Below are 16641 nucleotides of genomic sequence, written 5' to 3'. Positions count from 1 at the left end.
CCTTCAACTATGTAGTGCAAGGGCCTGCCTGATTGCATACAAATTGAAAGAGTTTAGATTTTTTCCTTTAGATTGACCATAACCATATATAGGAGGTCAAAACTAAAAGACAATTGTATAGTGTGTATAGCCCATTAGAAGCTTGGTCAGCTGACCAGCTCTTCAGCCAAACCATGCATCTCAAGGCAATGTTCATGGCCAAAACCCTGGCCACCAGGGGATCCGCATTCATAGACGCATCACACAAAAACACCAGAGCCTGGATCACCTGGTCCAACAGTTCCAGCTGTTCAGGAGGAACAGTCTTGGGGTCCAAAGACTCCCGCAAACCCTTAATCCATTCTGTCATTGTCTGTGAGACTAAAACAGACAAAAACCGGTTTCAAAATGGAACTCACCAACATGTGGAAGTGGCAGGAAAGGGATTACACCCGCCTGTCCACTAGATCCTTAAAGACCGGGGAATCTTCCACAGGCACAAGGGAAGATTTGTTTAATCTGGAGACAAGATGGTCCACTTTAGGTGGCACCATCCAACGGTTGGAGACCTTTTCAGCAAAAGGATACCGGCGTGAAGAGCATTTTGGCACTACTAACACGTGCTTAACGCACCGCCATTGGTCATTCACAATATCGTGAAAAGGGTCAGGACAAGGGAAAACCTTGCTAGCTTTCTGATACTTCTGAGAGCCAAAAGTCACCCGCGTCCCTGCTGGCGTGGGCTCATCTGCAGTGCTGTATCCTGGCCTAGGCCAACAAGGCCTGGGCCTAGGGCGGCACTTTGCAGGGGGGGGCAGCAAAAAAAATATTTCATTATTTGTAAAAGGACTATGGACTTCCTATTTATTATACAAGTAAGTGAAATAATCCTATAATTACAATCAGTGGCAGCAAACACAAGTCCCAATATCCTAAAAGAGTAATCCTTCTAATCCCGTGACATAAGGCTGTACTAATGGGCACTGATAATGCTGCACTGGTGGCCCCTGATGGGGCTGCACTGGTGACCACTGATGAGGCCACAGATATGCTGCACTGATGGGCAGTAAAGAGGTGGCACTGATGAGGCTGAACTTATGGGAACTGATGAAGCTATGCTGAAGGGCACTGATAGACTGTGGTTATGGTCTGTGGTTTACAGATGACAGGGTGGGTCATAAACAGGAAAGGTTGTGGTCTTTACAGGAAGGGGTGGGTCATATTTAAATTTAGGGGGTGCACAAATTTAGTCAGGCCTTGGGCAGCACAAAACCTAAATACACCACTGCTCATCTGCCAATGTTAAAGTGTTCCTTACTGAGATAATCAGGGCTTCCACTAATGCACGTTCCCACGCTGCAACTGAAGAGGCCAGATCTGCTTCACCAGCTGACTGCGAGTACAGCGACCCCTCACGAAGGGGGGCATCCGGGGCAACCTCATCAGCCTCTGAATCAGAGGACACCTCCATAGATGGAGAGGGCTATCAACCTTTTTCATGACAAAAAAAAAAAAAAACTTTTGGTCGCCAGGTTTTACAGAGCTGCTGAAATTGAAGCCAGCGACTGCGATCTGGACTGTCTGGGAGTCGCACAGAGTGGGTCTGAGGTGATTTCACAGTTTGGGATTCCATAGTACAAGTTGCAAAAAACGAAGTACTGCCGCTTTAAGAAGCGACAATCGCGATTCCCTGCGATCACAGCGGCCTGCAGAGATCCCCTTTAAACTATACTAACAGCAGAGCATGCAGGGATATGTCCGCAGGGACCCCAGTACTGTACCACCTCAGAGAAAAAAAAAAAAAAAAACGTCCTCACAGCCAGGGACAGACACTATGGCGGCCTTAAGGATCCACAACAGAGCAAATTGTGACCCCCCCCCCCCTCTTCTGATGTAATTTTCCAGCCTGTTTTTAACTTATTAAGTAATCACATTGCACTTGATGAATGCAAAGGCTATATGTAACTGGGGAATCTCCAGTAAGTATAAAGATGTAATCCATCTGTGACGATCGGGTACATCAACAAGATGCACACCGATCTCCTGACAGAAAACGGGGCAGATCGTCCCTGCTGCTGGGCAACACATCCTTGGAGCCAATCACGGCGCGCCACGTAGGTCACTCGTGTGAGGCCCGGACGCCTTTCTGTACTTCGCGTCCGCTGTTGTCATGGAGACCATGACGTAGAAAATGCAGGCACGCCAAACACGCACGGCTCCTTAAGGGGAGGTGCAGGGTGCCAGAAATAGAGCAGAGAGAGATTAACAAAGAAGTGACTGAACAGAGGAGGAAGATTGAGAAGTAAACAATGGGAAGAACAGAAACCAAATAAAGAAATGAGAATGGAGACAAGGAGGAAGGGAAGGATGAAATGCATGGATAATAATAGAAATGAAAAATAAAATGGATGAATAAAAAAATAGAAAATTAAAAATATAAAAATAAAGATAGAAATGAAGAAAGAAAAGAGAAAAAAAAAGTAGAACATGCAAAGATAAAATCAGAAAAATAAATAAAAATAAATATAATAAAACGAAAATAGAAAAAAAATAAATGAAAATAGAAATATATGTATGTATGTGGGAAAAGAAACGATAAAGAAAAATAAAAGTAGTAAAAAAGGAAGTGTATGAAAATACGGAGAAAAATAAAAAGGATTTCAAAGAGATAGAAAAGGGAGAAGAAAAAAAAAAAAAAAAAAAAAAAAAAGAATAAAAAGGCAAACAATGAGAAAGAAAAAAATAGCGATAAGAATACAGGTAAATGTTTACTGACCAGAGGAAAGAAAGCAAGATGGTGGGACGGTGTGGGAAGTGCTGTGTGATAAAGGGTAGAAAAAAAAAGGGGGGGGGGGGGAAAGACAAAGAAATCAGTATGTCACAGAAAACCTAAAAACAGGTTGGATCACGGCCTAACCAGTAGAAAAAAAATGGGGAGGGGGGCTAGGGCATCAAGGCCATATTATATAAGCAAATGTTTGAAAATCCTTAGTCTCCTGCAAAAAGGTACCCCAGTGGTAGGCCGCACTTTCTAAAAACTCAAAATGACATAAAAAAGGCAAAGGGAAAAAAAAGGGAAGGAAAAAGAAAAAAAGAAACAAAAGAACACAAACTTCTTCTGTCAATGTACATATCCGATCGAGTATAGCTCAGGAAACAGGAGGTATAAAATTACCCTATAAACTGATGGTAGTGGGACTATCTGTCACAGAGGAAACATGTGAGGGACAAATTAGTGTTAAGGCCTCCAGGTTGTACTGTACCCAAAGTATAGATCCAGTACGCCTCACGGCGGAAGAGCAATTGATCTCGGTCACCTCATCCGTTTGGTTGTTTAACATGCTTAATTACCATCCCACACAACTCGTGGGTCAGGTGTTTGGAAGTGGCAAAATGTATCGCTACACGCTTGTCAAGGTTAGTTTGTTCGCCTTCCTCCACTTTTACCAATGTAGTCCTGATATCACTCCTAGGTTTCTGAAACCGTTTCTTAAACGCACCCCTTGTTTTGCATACATACGTCAACGCACAGGGATATTTTAAAATGTAGACACAAAAATCAGTGTTACAATTCAAGTAATCCTATATCCGGTATTGGCTGCCCGTGTGGGTGTGAGAAATGCTCGCCACTGATGAGTGAATTACACACATTACAGTTAAAACATCTATAACAACCTTTCTTTTGCAATATTTTAAAGGGAGTTGGAACATAATTTTGTCTGGAGTCAGCCTGTACCAAATGTTCCCTTAATGTCCTGCTGCGTTTATAGGCAACCATGGGTTTCGTCTTAAAGCTTGATGTGAGAGCTACATCTGCCTGTAGATTACAGTTACCCAGTACTGCCTGTTTAATTCTACTCAACTCGCCGCTAAAGGTATGAACAAATAGCGGGCGGACACTTGAATCATTAGTCCTGCGCCGTTCTGACATGGCTCTAGTAAGATCATGATCGAGCACCTGGGTTGGATTTCCCCACTCTAGGAATTTATCGTACATAATATCAAGCTGCTGCTGTCTATCATCAGCATCAGAGCAGATGCGTTTCACCCTCATGAACTGTGATATTGGTAAGTTTTTGCATAGATGTGTCGGATGGGCGCTCTGATAGTGGAGTAATGTATTCCTGTCGGTGGGTTTAGTACTATAGAGGGAGGTGGTGACAGTGCCATGAGTGTTGGTAATCAATACATCAAGGAAGGTAATCTGATAATCCAAGATCTGTGGGTTAAACACTATATATTCAGTTCAGAAAGTCAAAAAATGTGGAAAATGCATCATTGCTGCCAGTCCAGATTAAGAAAATATCTATACATCTCATCCATCCCTTCACAAAATCAGTGAAGAGAGTGGACAGAAACATACTGATCCTCCAGATAGCCCATAAACCGGTTCGCAAATGATGGAGCCGCTGAACTGCCCATGGCAGTCCCTCTTGTCGGTGCGTACATTTGTCCTTCAAATTTAAAGTAATAATTGCGAAGAACAAACTCAAGGCACTCAACAATATATTCGCTTGGAAGTCCAGGATTGTCAAGTCTAGAAAGAAAATGTCTAACAGCATGTAAACCAGCAGTATTTGGTATCCTGGTGTATAGAAAGGCAATATCCATATCGGCCAGCTTTAAATGTGAGTCTATAAATTGCGCCAAAGGTTGGGTGATCGCCCGTGCCAGAGACAATCGGTCTAAATTTCAGCGGGGTGGTTCCCTGGAGTATCTTGGGAAATGTCAGAAGAGGGGAGTGTCACAAATTGCATTGATTTTGACTGGTGGTAGTTTCACATATATTCTCTGTTCACTGTATCACATGCCTGACGAAGGGGCCCTGAGTGGCTAAGAAAGGTTGCACTGTTTTTGATGTGATCTTTTTTGCAATAAAGCTTTTGGACTGCTTTTGCAAGATACATGGTGTACTGGCGAATATGTATGTATAAGGGCGTTCCAGATAGTCGCATCCCGGCGAGACATCCGCTCCTCGTCCCCATCAGGAAAAGGGGCATCATCGTGGCTAGGCCTAGTGCGGGACTATAACCTGCTCGCGCTCGTAGGCCAGGCAGGGGGGACCATAAGGATCTAGATTATCCAGTGCGAAGCCCAAGCTGGCATCGTTGCTTGTAGATCACAAGGAAATTCTTCCCTGAACACTAGCTAGCAAGTGAATAAAGAGAAACCAAAGAAAATATTCTGAAAATATTCTGAAAAAGAATACAAAAAACTAAGACCGAGGTCCCAGCAGGAAAACATAGTTCCTACTTCTTCTCTAGGCAGAAACAAAATGTGCTGGGCTGTGTCTCTGTGGGTTATGTCTGGAGGGACAGCCCCGTGGGCGTGTATATGTTAAAAATTTTGTATTAACGTACTGCCTAGGACTACTCCTGCAGGTGGCAGCATAACCCACACAGCTCATGAAGATGAGGCTGCGTCTGTCAATGGACGATAGAGAAATCAAGTATTCTCTATCGTTCATCGACAGACACAGCTCCATCTAGTCAGAGACTATTGGGATGCCCCAAAGAAGATTATTCATGAGGGTTGGGAAGACAAACGCAAACGGAAACTTAATTCCCCAAAGGCTAAACTTAGCCAACCAGGTAACAGAGCTCATCCTGAAAACAAAGCACACCCTCAAAGAGAAAAAAAAAAACAACGTTCTCTTTAAACAGCAGCCGGCAAAACCTTGCGGCCAAAGGAAGCATCTAAAGATGCCAATACATCCACTTCGTGGAATTTTGTAAACGTATGCACAGACAACCAACTTGCCGCCTTACAGCAAAAAGCCCAAGAGGAACTCAGCGCTCTCGTAGAATGCGCCTTCACTGGGAAAGGAGGAAACTGACCCTTCAGTGAATAAGCCTCAACTACAGTCTGTCTGATCCATCTGGATATGGTCGCCCCAGACGCAGCCAATCCCCTACGTCCGAGATCCTTCGGTAAGGATAAAAAGAGCGTCTGACTTTCTAAAAGACTCCGTGGTCCCCAGATAGACCCTGATCGCCGAACCACAGCCAAAGAGTGCAACGCAAACTCCTTAGAATGTTTGGGCTTAGGGCAGAGTGAAGGCAACACAAAGTCTTAATTCAGATGAAAATCCGAAACAACCTTAGGAAGAAACGACTGATTAGGTTGAAGTACCATTTTATCCCTGTGTATCACCAGTTAAGGTGAGCGGCAGGACAACGCTGCCAGTTCAGATAATCTGTGAGCGGAAGAGATAGCCACCAAGAAGGCAACCTTCTGGGACAACAAAAGCAGAGAATTCTCCCAAATGTCCTCAAAAGGAGGCCTTTGAAGAACAGATAATACCAGATTGAGGTCCCACGGAGGTAGCACAGACCTTCTCGGAGGAGCCATATAGCACACTCCCTGTAAAAAGGTACGATTTAAAGCATGCGTAACTAACGGGCGTTGGAATTATATAGCCAAAGCAGACACTTGGCCTTTGATAGTGGCAAAAGCCAATCGCTGTTCAACTCCTTTCTGCAGAAAGGCCAAGACCCTAGCTATCGAAAACAAGCTGGGTGCACCTTCAGGGATTCACACCATGAAATATAGGATTTCCAGGTACGATGATATATCTCCCTAGGAGTTGACTTCCTAGCCTTCAACAGCGTAGGAATCACAGTCAGATAGCCTTCTATCTCTTAACACCTTTGCGGAAGTCTCCAAGGAGCATTGGACCAACCTTACTAGGTCAGCGTACCAAGACCAGCGAGGCCAGTCCAGAGCCACCAGAATATGGCCGGAATCCCTTCCATCTCTATTCTGCGCAGAAGCCTCGGCAGGAGTTTTAAGGGGGAAAAGGCATAAATTCGCCGATACGGACCCCAAGGGGCCACCAGAGCGTCTGTGGCGTCGGCCAGAAAATCTCAAGACCTGGCTACGAATCGCTAAACCTTCTTGTTGAGGAGCTAAGCAACCAGATCTACCTCAGGTGTCTCCCATCAAACACACGGGAGATGAAACACCTCCGGGTTCAGGGACCACTCCCCTTGATCCAACACCTGACAACTCAGGTAATCAGCTTGCCAGCTCTCCACACCTGGAATGTGTACCGCAGAGAGGGCTGGAATACATTTTTCCACCCAGGCCAGAATTCCGGCTACCTCTTTGGCTGCCAAGACACTCTTGGTGCCCCCCTGGCGATTGATGTAAGCCACAGCTGTGGCGTTGTCTGATTGAATCCGAACCGGACAATCCTGCAGACGAGTCGTCCAATGGCTAAGACAAAGCTTTATTGCTCTAAGCTCCAAAACATTCATCTGTAGTTTTGACTCTTCCTTCGTCCAGGTACCCAGGGCACAGAGCTTCCCCAGCATCCCGTCCCAGCCAGATTAGGCTGGCGTCCGTGGTCACCACCGTCCCAAACACCTGAAGGAAGGACTTGCACTGGCATAGTGCTGGAGACTGGATCCATCACAACAGAGCAGACCTTGTGTTGTGGCTTAACCAAATCAAAGAGTCCAAGGACTTTGGATCCTTGTTTTATTTGACAAGAATCTCCCTTTGCAAAAGGTCTGGTATGGAACTGCATCGAAGATTGATACCATCAGACCCAAGACCCGCATACAAACTCGGAGAGGACAGATTGTTCACCAACAATAACCGAATCACCTCCTGCACCTTTTGCAGCTTGTCCGGGGGAAGAAAAACCTTGGCCAGGCTGATTCCAGAGTCAAGCCCAGATCAAGGATCAAGCTCAGGGCATTGAGATCCAGGATGGGACGCACCATGCCTTCCTTCTTGGACAGTGAAGGGGTTTGAATAAAACCCTTGAAAACGCTCCTGAAAAGGAACGGGTACAATCACTCCTTGCGACAGCAAATCGTGTACTGCCCCTCGCAAGTCCCTTAACCGGACTAGAGATAGTCTAAGATTGGACGGAAAGAACCTGTCCAAAAGGCGAGACCAGAATTTCCATCTTGTACCCAGATCGGATCAGTTCATGAACCCATTTGTCCTGAATCAAGGAGGTCCAGGGTTCCAGAAAGAAACAGATGTCCCCCCACCCCAGAATCAGGTGAGGGCACCCGTTCATGCAGACGAGGACTTGTCTGCAGGTCTAGATTGGCTGGTCTTTGCTTTCCCCGACCACGGCTTCTTGGAACCCCCTCCGAAGACCCAAATGATTTACCTTTTTCTTGCGACCCAGACACAAAAAAAGAGGTTTATGAGCATTAAAGGAAGGCCCCCGCCTAGGACGTGGCACCTTGCCCTTAGAGAAGTGGAGAAGAGGAGTGCTCTTACCCCCCCGTGATACCTTTGTCAACTCGTTCAGAGAGGATCCAAACAGCCTCTCCCCTAAGAAGGGAAGATCAGTCAAAGCCTTTTTAGAAGTCTGGTTCACTGACCAGCTTTTCAGCCACACCATGTGCCTAATAGCAATCCCCACTGCCGATGCCCTGGCCAGCAACGGGGCTGAATCCAGGGACATATCACACATGAACACCAGGGCTTGAGCCAACTGGTCCAGTAGTTCCAACACCACAGGGGGGAGCCATTCAGCTTCCAAGTTACTTTTAAGTAACTTCACCCATTCCGTAGCAGTCTGCGCTACCAAAACATTCACATAGGTAGACTTTAAAAGGGGACCTGCTACCATGTATAAATGGCGGATCAAGGATTTCATCAGTCTATCCACGGCGTCCGCAAAAGTTGGAGACTCTTCCACCAGTAACAGAGTCGCTTTATTCAACCTGGCCACCAGGGGATCCACTTTTTGGTGGAACAGTCCACCTAGTGGACACTGCCTCCGCAAAGGGTTAACGGTGCAAAACGTTTGGGCACCGCTAACATGTGCTTAATGCCCTGCCATTGTTCATCCACAACAGTATGAAACAATTCTGGGCAAGGGAACACCTTGGCCGATTTACGTGATTTGCGGGAGCCAAAAGACACCTGCATACCCGGCGCTGTGGGTTCATCAGGCAATTTTAGAGTTCCCGCACTAAAACCATCAGAGCTTCCACCAAAGCACGTTCCCGCACGGTGGCTGATGAGCTGATCATGGTCAGAATGCAACGACACCGACCCCTCAGGGTGGTCTGCATCTGTGGCAGCCATGTCTATCTCAGAGTCCGAAGACCCTGCTGGTGGAGGGCATTTGCGGCTGGCAGCACTAGCAATGACAAAATCTACCTTAGTGATCAGATTTTGCAAAAAAGCTGCAATCTCTGGCTGAAACTAAACCAGAAGGTCCTGCAATCACTCCCAGGGGGTCTGCAGGTGAAATATCCTCCTGCAACACCATGTTTTACTTTTTAAAATATTTGGGCAGTGTATCTTTAAGAACCCCAAAAACGCGGTCCCACCGCTATAAGTGTGGGCTCACACTCCATGGTTATTATAAGAGAATAGCAGAGTGAATTTAGAAAATCCCACAGGGAACCCCAGGAAAAAGTTACCAGACCACAGAGGAGACTTCCAGCACGATCTGTGCAAAAACGAAACTGACACTATCTGTACAGGAAGAGGAAGAGAAAACAACCTCTATATTTTAACAAACCATGCCGCATGCCTGTTCAGCCTATGAACCTCAGGAAAATGGCCGCTCATGCATTCTCAATAGGGAATTACAGAAAATGGCTGCCCATCTAATGGGAATAGAAAATCATGATCCGCATCAAAATGGTGGCCCCCACGGCGTGCCATGCGGTTTCCAGGATCCCCAAAAGGGGGCCCAGAATATTAGGCATCAGAAGGTCCCTGATAAGGGGCCCACACAGGACAAGTAACCCCCCTTCAAATAAGCGCCACAAAGGCCACATTTTTACCGCCCCCCAGGTAAAAACCTGCTGCTAGGGGTAGGAGAACGCTAAGGGGTACACAGGACTAGTCCTCCGAGGTGCCAGGTGAACCGAGGGAGCCCCTAAGGTCTGACTATTCCAGGGAAGGGCCCACATCCACCCCAAGGCCGCCAGGTTTTTTTGGGGGGGGGGGGGGGGGGGACAATTTACGCACCATACCATGGTACCAGGTGGGCACCATTCCGAAACAGATCACCTCCCACCCGGGATGGGGGGTGCTGTCAGCCAAGGGGGCGCTCCAGGTAGTGTGCCTCCCAGCGAGACCATCCACTCACAGGCTCGTCCCCATCAGTCAGGGCATGGTCGTGGCAAGAAACATTTCTGTTCTATAACCTGCTCACGCTCGCTCAGCCGGCTGTTGCTTGCAGTTCCTCTGGATCTTGGTCCTCACAAACTAACAGACTTTCCCATAATAGCTAAAACTGAAGTGCCAGCAGGAAGCTAGGTCCTATTCATTAAACTAGGCAGAGACAAATTGTTTGACGATAGCAGGGTGTGTGGGGTTATTTATGCCTGCAGGGACAGCCCCCAAAAGGTGTGGTTAAGCTTTTTTCCTGCCTAGTGTCTATTCCTGATAGGAGGAGCATAACTCTATAGTCTCTGACTAGATGGATCTGCGTCTGTCTATGAACGATCGAGAAATAAAAACAATTACACATAACAAAAATTTCCCTTTTATATAGCGAAGACTGCTACAGGTTCTAGTTTGTTTCTGCCTAGTTTAGGAGTAGGACCTTAGATCCCTGCTGGGACTTCAGAGTGTGTGGGGTTATTCCTGCAGGGACAGCCCCAAAGGCGTGGTAAAGCATTTTCCTGCCTAGTGTCCTATTCCTGATGGGAGGAGCATAACCCAACGGTCTAAGATGATATGGAGCTGCGTCTGTCAATGGACAATCAAGAAAAGAGAAAACAAAAGATGTAAGGAAGGAGAAAAAAATCCTAGGACAAGAGATCCCAGCCGGGAGTGCAGGTCCTTAGTTCCTGCCTAGACAGATTAAAACTGATTACTTAGAGCAGAGAGGAGGGTTATATTATATACCAAGCTGAGAATGGACCATGGGCTTAGCCAGGTGTTTTTTGTTCTGCCTAGTCTTACTCCTGGAGGAGGCAATACAACCCAGTAGTTATGATTTATGGAGTGCTGTGTCTGTCAATGAATGAAAGGGAAACCTTGTTTGATCAGGGGTTTGCAGCTAATTGGCTGCAGTGCTGATCAGTGTATTCGGACAGCATGTACCCCAGTTAAAGTTGAATAATCTTAGATGTAGATTACTTAAATTACAAAAATTACTAAACAAAATTTACATTTTAAACAGCAATAAAACAAAACCCTCTTTCAAAACATACCTCCAACTTTTACCAAAGTTTGGTTGGCTGTGAGACTGGCAACTTCACTGGCATTCAACACTTTTACCACTGACAGACTTTGTGTGGTGCCTTGTGAGGAGCCCGCCTGGCAGAAATCACACATACAGAGAACAGTTAAGTAAAGGCACATTTGCATCAATATTTATACCAACAAATTTTAAAGCTCTTTACTTTGAACAGTAAACTATCCATTTCAAAAAGAGAATGTCTATTATACCCACAGAAGAGAGCACTTAAAGAAAACAGTCAAAGCTCCACACATATGGTGCCTTGGTTCACATCAAACCCGAGACCCTAGTGATACAATAGAAAGCATTTTTCCACTGTGTGAATGGGAAGAAAAAAAAAAAAAAAAAAAAGCAGGCTCTTTATTGCAAAAGATACATGTAATGTCTTTCGCAAAAAAATAAAAAAAAATGTACAGTACCTGCACATGTGCAGCTCAGTTTACATTCTGGCACAGTGCCTCTGTACTGGGAAGGCTTAACTCCTGCACATCATCCCATGCCTAAATCAAGACAGTCAAATACGGACACTCAGAAGAAGCCATAGAGAAGGTGCCTGTAAATGACTTCACAAGTCACTCACAAGTGACTTACAGAGGTAAGAATTGAGGGCTTTAGTTATACCTCCCGGAATTAGTTGTATTGCATTTAACACTGGTTGGTTGGCTTGATGGGCAACTGGGGAAGCTGAAAATCACTGTAGCAATCAGCACTAGAACCGTATTACTACAATAACAGCCACGATATATTGGGCCCTGCGCAAGTGGCTTCCCTTTTGCCCTCTGACCACAGGGCGTCGCTTGCTTAGCACAACAGCCGTCCACAGAAGGCCTTGCATTTTTTTTTTCCATTAATATAAGGCGTTCTCTGACTGGGGGGCTGTGATGTCAGATTTCCCTTCACTTCTGTCCTGGAAACACAAAAGGAAAAGGAGAGGACATCTCTACAGGGGGAGAGGAATTCCCCTCTAAAGGCCCGTACACACTTGACGGAAATCAGACGAAATATCCTCCTATTTTTCTCTCTCTTGCTCAGCATTCATAACCGTTTTTAGTTGACAGTGCATAAAATGTTCACGAAATTTCTTGTCCGATTTTTTTTTTTTTTTTTGGGACATTTGCTCCTAGACTTCCGGGTCGTCAGCAACTTCAGATCATGCGCGGTCTTTCGTATCCGATTTTTCGCGGACGTACTGCATACACATTAAACGAAAATTGGTCATCTGGGGACGGACAATAAAAATTTTGGCGTTTGTCCCTCCGTTTTTTTTTTCCGTTGAAAATGTCGGCATCGGCTGCTGAAAGTGGTGTACACACTAGCCGAAAATCGTACAATTTTACCTCAGACGGGAATTTTCGGCAGATTTTCTACTAGTGTGTACCCCACTTTAGACCGAAGTAATCCGAACAAGTGTCCTCAGTTAAAGAATTTCCATCACCACCTATTCTAGCTACAAACATAACATTTTGTATTTGCCACCATAATTGATCTTGGTAACAATGTTCACCAGGACAATTCGAGGCAGTTTATCTAGGAACAGACCACAATAAAAACCTGACAGGGGGTCTAATCCTTAGCCACGCTATCTAAAACTTGTAAAGAAAAATAATTAAAAAAAAAAAAAAAAAAAAAAAAAAAAAAGGAAGGTTTTGATTAGTTTTGGTTTTACATTAACTTTAAGACTCACAATAACCGACTGTGCCACCTTCCACACGACCTTCCGTTTTGACATCGAAATCCAAAAAATTTTTTACCATGGCCCACGAAAAACAAACAAAAGATACCATTACTGAAATCAAGGAAAAACATATCTTGTCTTGTATACAACACAACACTGTAGTCCCAATTATTGAAAAAGGCATGCCCAGCAGCCAGGACTTCCAGTACACAGGGAGACTGCTGGGGACTTCCTGTCCCACTCCCAGAAAAAAAAAAAAAAAAAAAAAAGTCAGGCTCTGAGTTGCTCAGCCATTCACAGGAAGCTTTGTATTTTCTGAATGAAAACAAGGCTCTCTCTGACTGGCTGAGGGGAAGTGGGCAGATGACATCACGATCACTTCTCCTCAAGAGAAGCAAACCGTATCAAAAATCTGTAGCGCAATAAAAAAACGAGTGCAACACCAGCAATTTTAACCCCTTCATGCCTACGCCTTTTCCTGACACTTGCTGCGTACAAGCTAAAAATCAGTATTTTTTGCTAGAAAATTACTTCAAACCCCCAAACATTATAATATATATATTTATATTTATTTTAGCAGAGACTCTAGAGATAAAAGTTCTCGTGCTAGAATTATTCCTCTCGCTCTAACAATCGCGGTGATACCTCACGTGTGGTTTGAGCACCGTTTACATATTACTTACATATGCATTTGCTTCTGCGTGTTAGCATGAAGGGACGGGACGCTTTAAAATTATATTTTTTCTTATTTTATTTTTACACTGTCCCTTTAAAAAAAAATAAATAAAAAATAAATTATATATATATATATATATATATATATATATATATATATATATATATATATATATATATATATATATATATATATATATATCTCACTTTTATTGCAGTAAAAAAAAAAAAAGTGACAGGAGGTACTCTTTTTGGAGGGATCTGGGGTCTATATGACCCCAAATCCATCCTCTGCACTTAAAAGCATTCAAAAACGCCAAGTTCGGCTGTTTTGAATACGGTCTTTTTTTTTTTTTTTTTTTTAGAGCTCCAGTACCCGGAAGTGATGTCATGACATTGCTTCAGGGTTTCTAAATCAAAGACCCAATTAAAGCTTTGTTCAAGTCTTCGGCAAGCCAGCGGGAAAACCAGGGCGAGCCGCGGGAGGGGGAATTGGGGGTTAGGACAACATCCCCTCCCAACTCCTTGTAATAACAATCAAGCGGCTCTTAAAGCGGAGTTCCACCCATTTTTAATAGGTTGGAATACATAGATCTTTGTAATCCCCTTTAAAACGGCTTTTACCAATGGAAACTTTTTTTTTTTTTTTTTGCTAGTAAATACCTTAATTTTGGCTTTATTCCTCCTCTCCTCACTTCCTGGTTCGATCGGCGATGACGTCATTCGGCGATCCGCAGTGTCTGCTGGGATGTATTCTACTTGCAGTAGCTGTATCTGTACTGAGCCGTGCCTGCCCCGCCTCCGCCTCCTCTCATTGAATTGCATTGTATGAATGTATTAAGGCTGTTCTCTGCCCAGCCTCCGCCCCGCCTCCTCTCAATACAACTCAATGAGAGGAGGCGGGGCGGAGGCTGGGCAGAGAACAGCCTTAATACATTCATACAATGCAATTCAATGAGAGGAGGCGGGGCGGAGGCGGGGCAGGCACGGCTCAGTACAGATACAGCTACTGCAAGTAGAATACATCCCAGCAGACACTGCGGATCGCCGAATGACGTCATCGCCGATCGGACCAGGAAGTGAGGAGAGGAGGAATAAAGCCAAAATTAAGGTATTTACTAGCAAAAAAAAAAAAAAAAAAGTTTCCATTGGTAAAAGCCATTTTAAAGGGGATTACAAAGATCTAAAGTTCCAAAAATGGGTGGAACTCCACTTTAAGCCGCATCGGTGGTCATTACAAGAAAGCCAACCGTTGGCTCTAAACAACGGTACCGGGATGAAGCCTCTAGCTGCAGGCATCACCCCGGTACAACCCCTTGAAGCCGAGGCCTCATATTTGGGTTCCGTTGGCGTGGAATGGTTAAATCAAATCCTCCGGTAGAAAATTCCCCCACTATGTTCACAGCTAAAATAGCAGTAGGATAGCATCAACCCACCAAGCAGCATTGAGAAATTCACCAATCATTCTCTAAACACAAACTCAGTGGGGAAATCCCTGTTAATTCAGTTGAAACAGAGCTAACACCAAAGATACAACAGATGGGGAGACAGCTTTTGAGGAATATAATAACTCTCCCAGGATTCCCCCCACAATCCAAAAGCAGAATAGATTTAATTCTGACCAATTTTTTTCCAATTGCATGTGTATGTATAAGCGTAATAGTTGCTTAACAGGAACAAATATCAATGACTGACAGAATCTGTAAAACTTTAAGTAGTGTGTCAGAGCTACATACGTTACAAATACACACATGAATAGGAAAAACACTACTTCTGTGCAGAATAGTAGAAAATCAATTGCAGGTAGAGAAATGCACTTCAAAGCATGATAAACTTTATTTAAAATTATTTTTGTTCCTCTACTCACCTGTGGCTGTAAGACAACTTTGAGAGGTACTGAAAGCCTCTGAGTTCCTTGCTGACCTATCACATGTGTTTGCTGTGTGCTAGGAGCCAGAGTCAGACCTCCTGATGACTGTTGTACAATTTGAAACTTCTGTGGAGCTTGTCCTGCTGTCCCCGGCTGCTGTTGTACCTGAAGCTGTATAGTCACTACCTTGGCAGGTTGTCCATGTTGAGTCTTTGCCTGTGTCAGAGCAGCCAGTTGGTTCCCTTGAAGAACAATTTTCCCTGGCAAACCACCCAGTACCACATGACGTTGGCCTTGTTGAGTTCCTGTGGCTGCCTGGTTAGGCTGTTGAAGCACAAGCGTGATGCGTTTTGAATCCCCCTGAAGAAAATGTAGAACATAATTGAATATATAAGATTTCAATATAATAATATATATATTTTTACACACACAGGTACTTTTTGGGAAATTTACCCCCACTAATTTTCCTTGGTCACTGGAAAAGAAAGTATGTCTAAATCCAATAGTTGATTAGGATGACAACTAATGGTGGGATTTACCCTAATTTCAAGAGATAAACTGCCCTCATAAAAAGACAATAAAAAGGTCTCATAGGTGTCTTAACCTTTGCTCACTCTATCCAAGAAAAGTGTGTGTATTTCTTCCATACAAATAGCAGTAGCCTTTCTTGCGCGCTCATTTACAGCCAGGGGTGGAGAAAGACATAAGCACACTTTGTAACGTTACACACGAAAAGTAATTTAACCACTTGATCTTTGGAAGGTTTTACGCCCTTCATGACCAGGCCATTTTTTGCAACACGGCACTGAGGTACTTTAACTGACCATTGTGTGGTCGTGCGACACTGTACACAGATAAAATTTTTGGCCTCACAAATATAGCAGTCTTTTGCTCTGTGGTTTTTATTTTTTTGCGCTATAAACAAGAAAAGACCGACAATTTTGAAAAAAAAAAAAAAAATGTTAAAAAAGGTGGTAACATCAGGGGCGATAAGAGGGTTAAAGGTTTTCCTAGGTTGCGCTTACTCACTGTGGGGGAGGTGCTTTGACTAGGGGAAGGCAACAATCTGCATTCCTGTTTTGCAGAAACACAGGCTCAAAGCCTTCCCCGCTGACAGAACAAAGATCGGCTTGGTTTACATAAGATAAGCTGTGGGCATCTGAAACCCTCCTCTTCATTTCTGGGATAAGGTGCAGCTGGCTACTCCGCATGCACCTCCTGTTCTCGTGCCTGCGAAGTAATGCTACTGAGTGGCACTCTTTC

The 16641-nt window shown here is 44.4% G+C and overlaps 1 protein-coding gene across 2 annotated transcripts in view; it reads right to left on the bottom strand.

The window, feature by feature from the left end:
* Positions 1-16641, bottom strand: part of CHD8 (chromodomain helicase DNA binding protein 8) — a 203247-nt gene that overhangs the window by 131597 nt on the left and 55009 nt on the right. For both annotated transcript variants that reach the window (XM_082243977.1, XM_082243978.1), the window contains exons 3-4: positions 15376-15738; positions 11130-11235 (exon numbers count right to left, since the gene is read on the bottom strand). In XM_082243977.1, coding sequence (XP_082100103.1) covers positions 11130-11235; positions 15376-15738 — 469 coding nt within the window. The remainder of the gene's footprint in view (positions 1-11129; positions 11236-15375; positions 15739-16641) is intronic.

The sequence above is a fragment of the Pelophylax lessonae genome (genome assembly GCF_965119305.1).
Source record: "Pelophylax lessonae genome assembly, chromosome: 1".
Taxonomy (NCBI): domain Eukaryota; kingdom Metazoa; phylum Chordata; class Amphibia; order Anura; family Ranidae; genus Pelophylax; species Pelophylax lessonae.
Note: the sequence above shows the minus strand (reverse complement) of the source record. Positions and strands in the feature narration are given on the sequence as shown.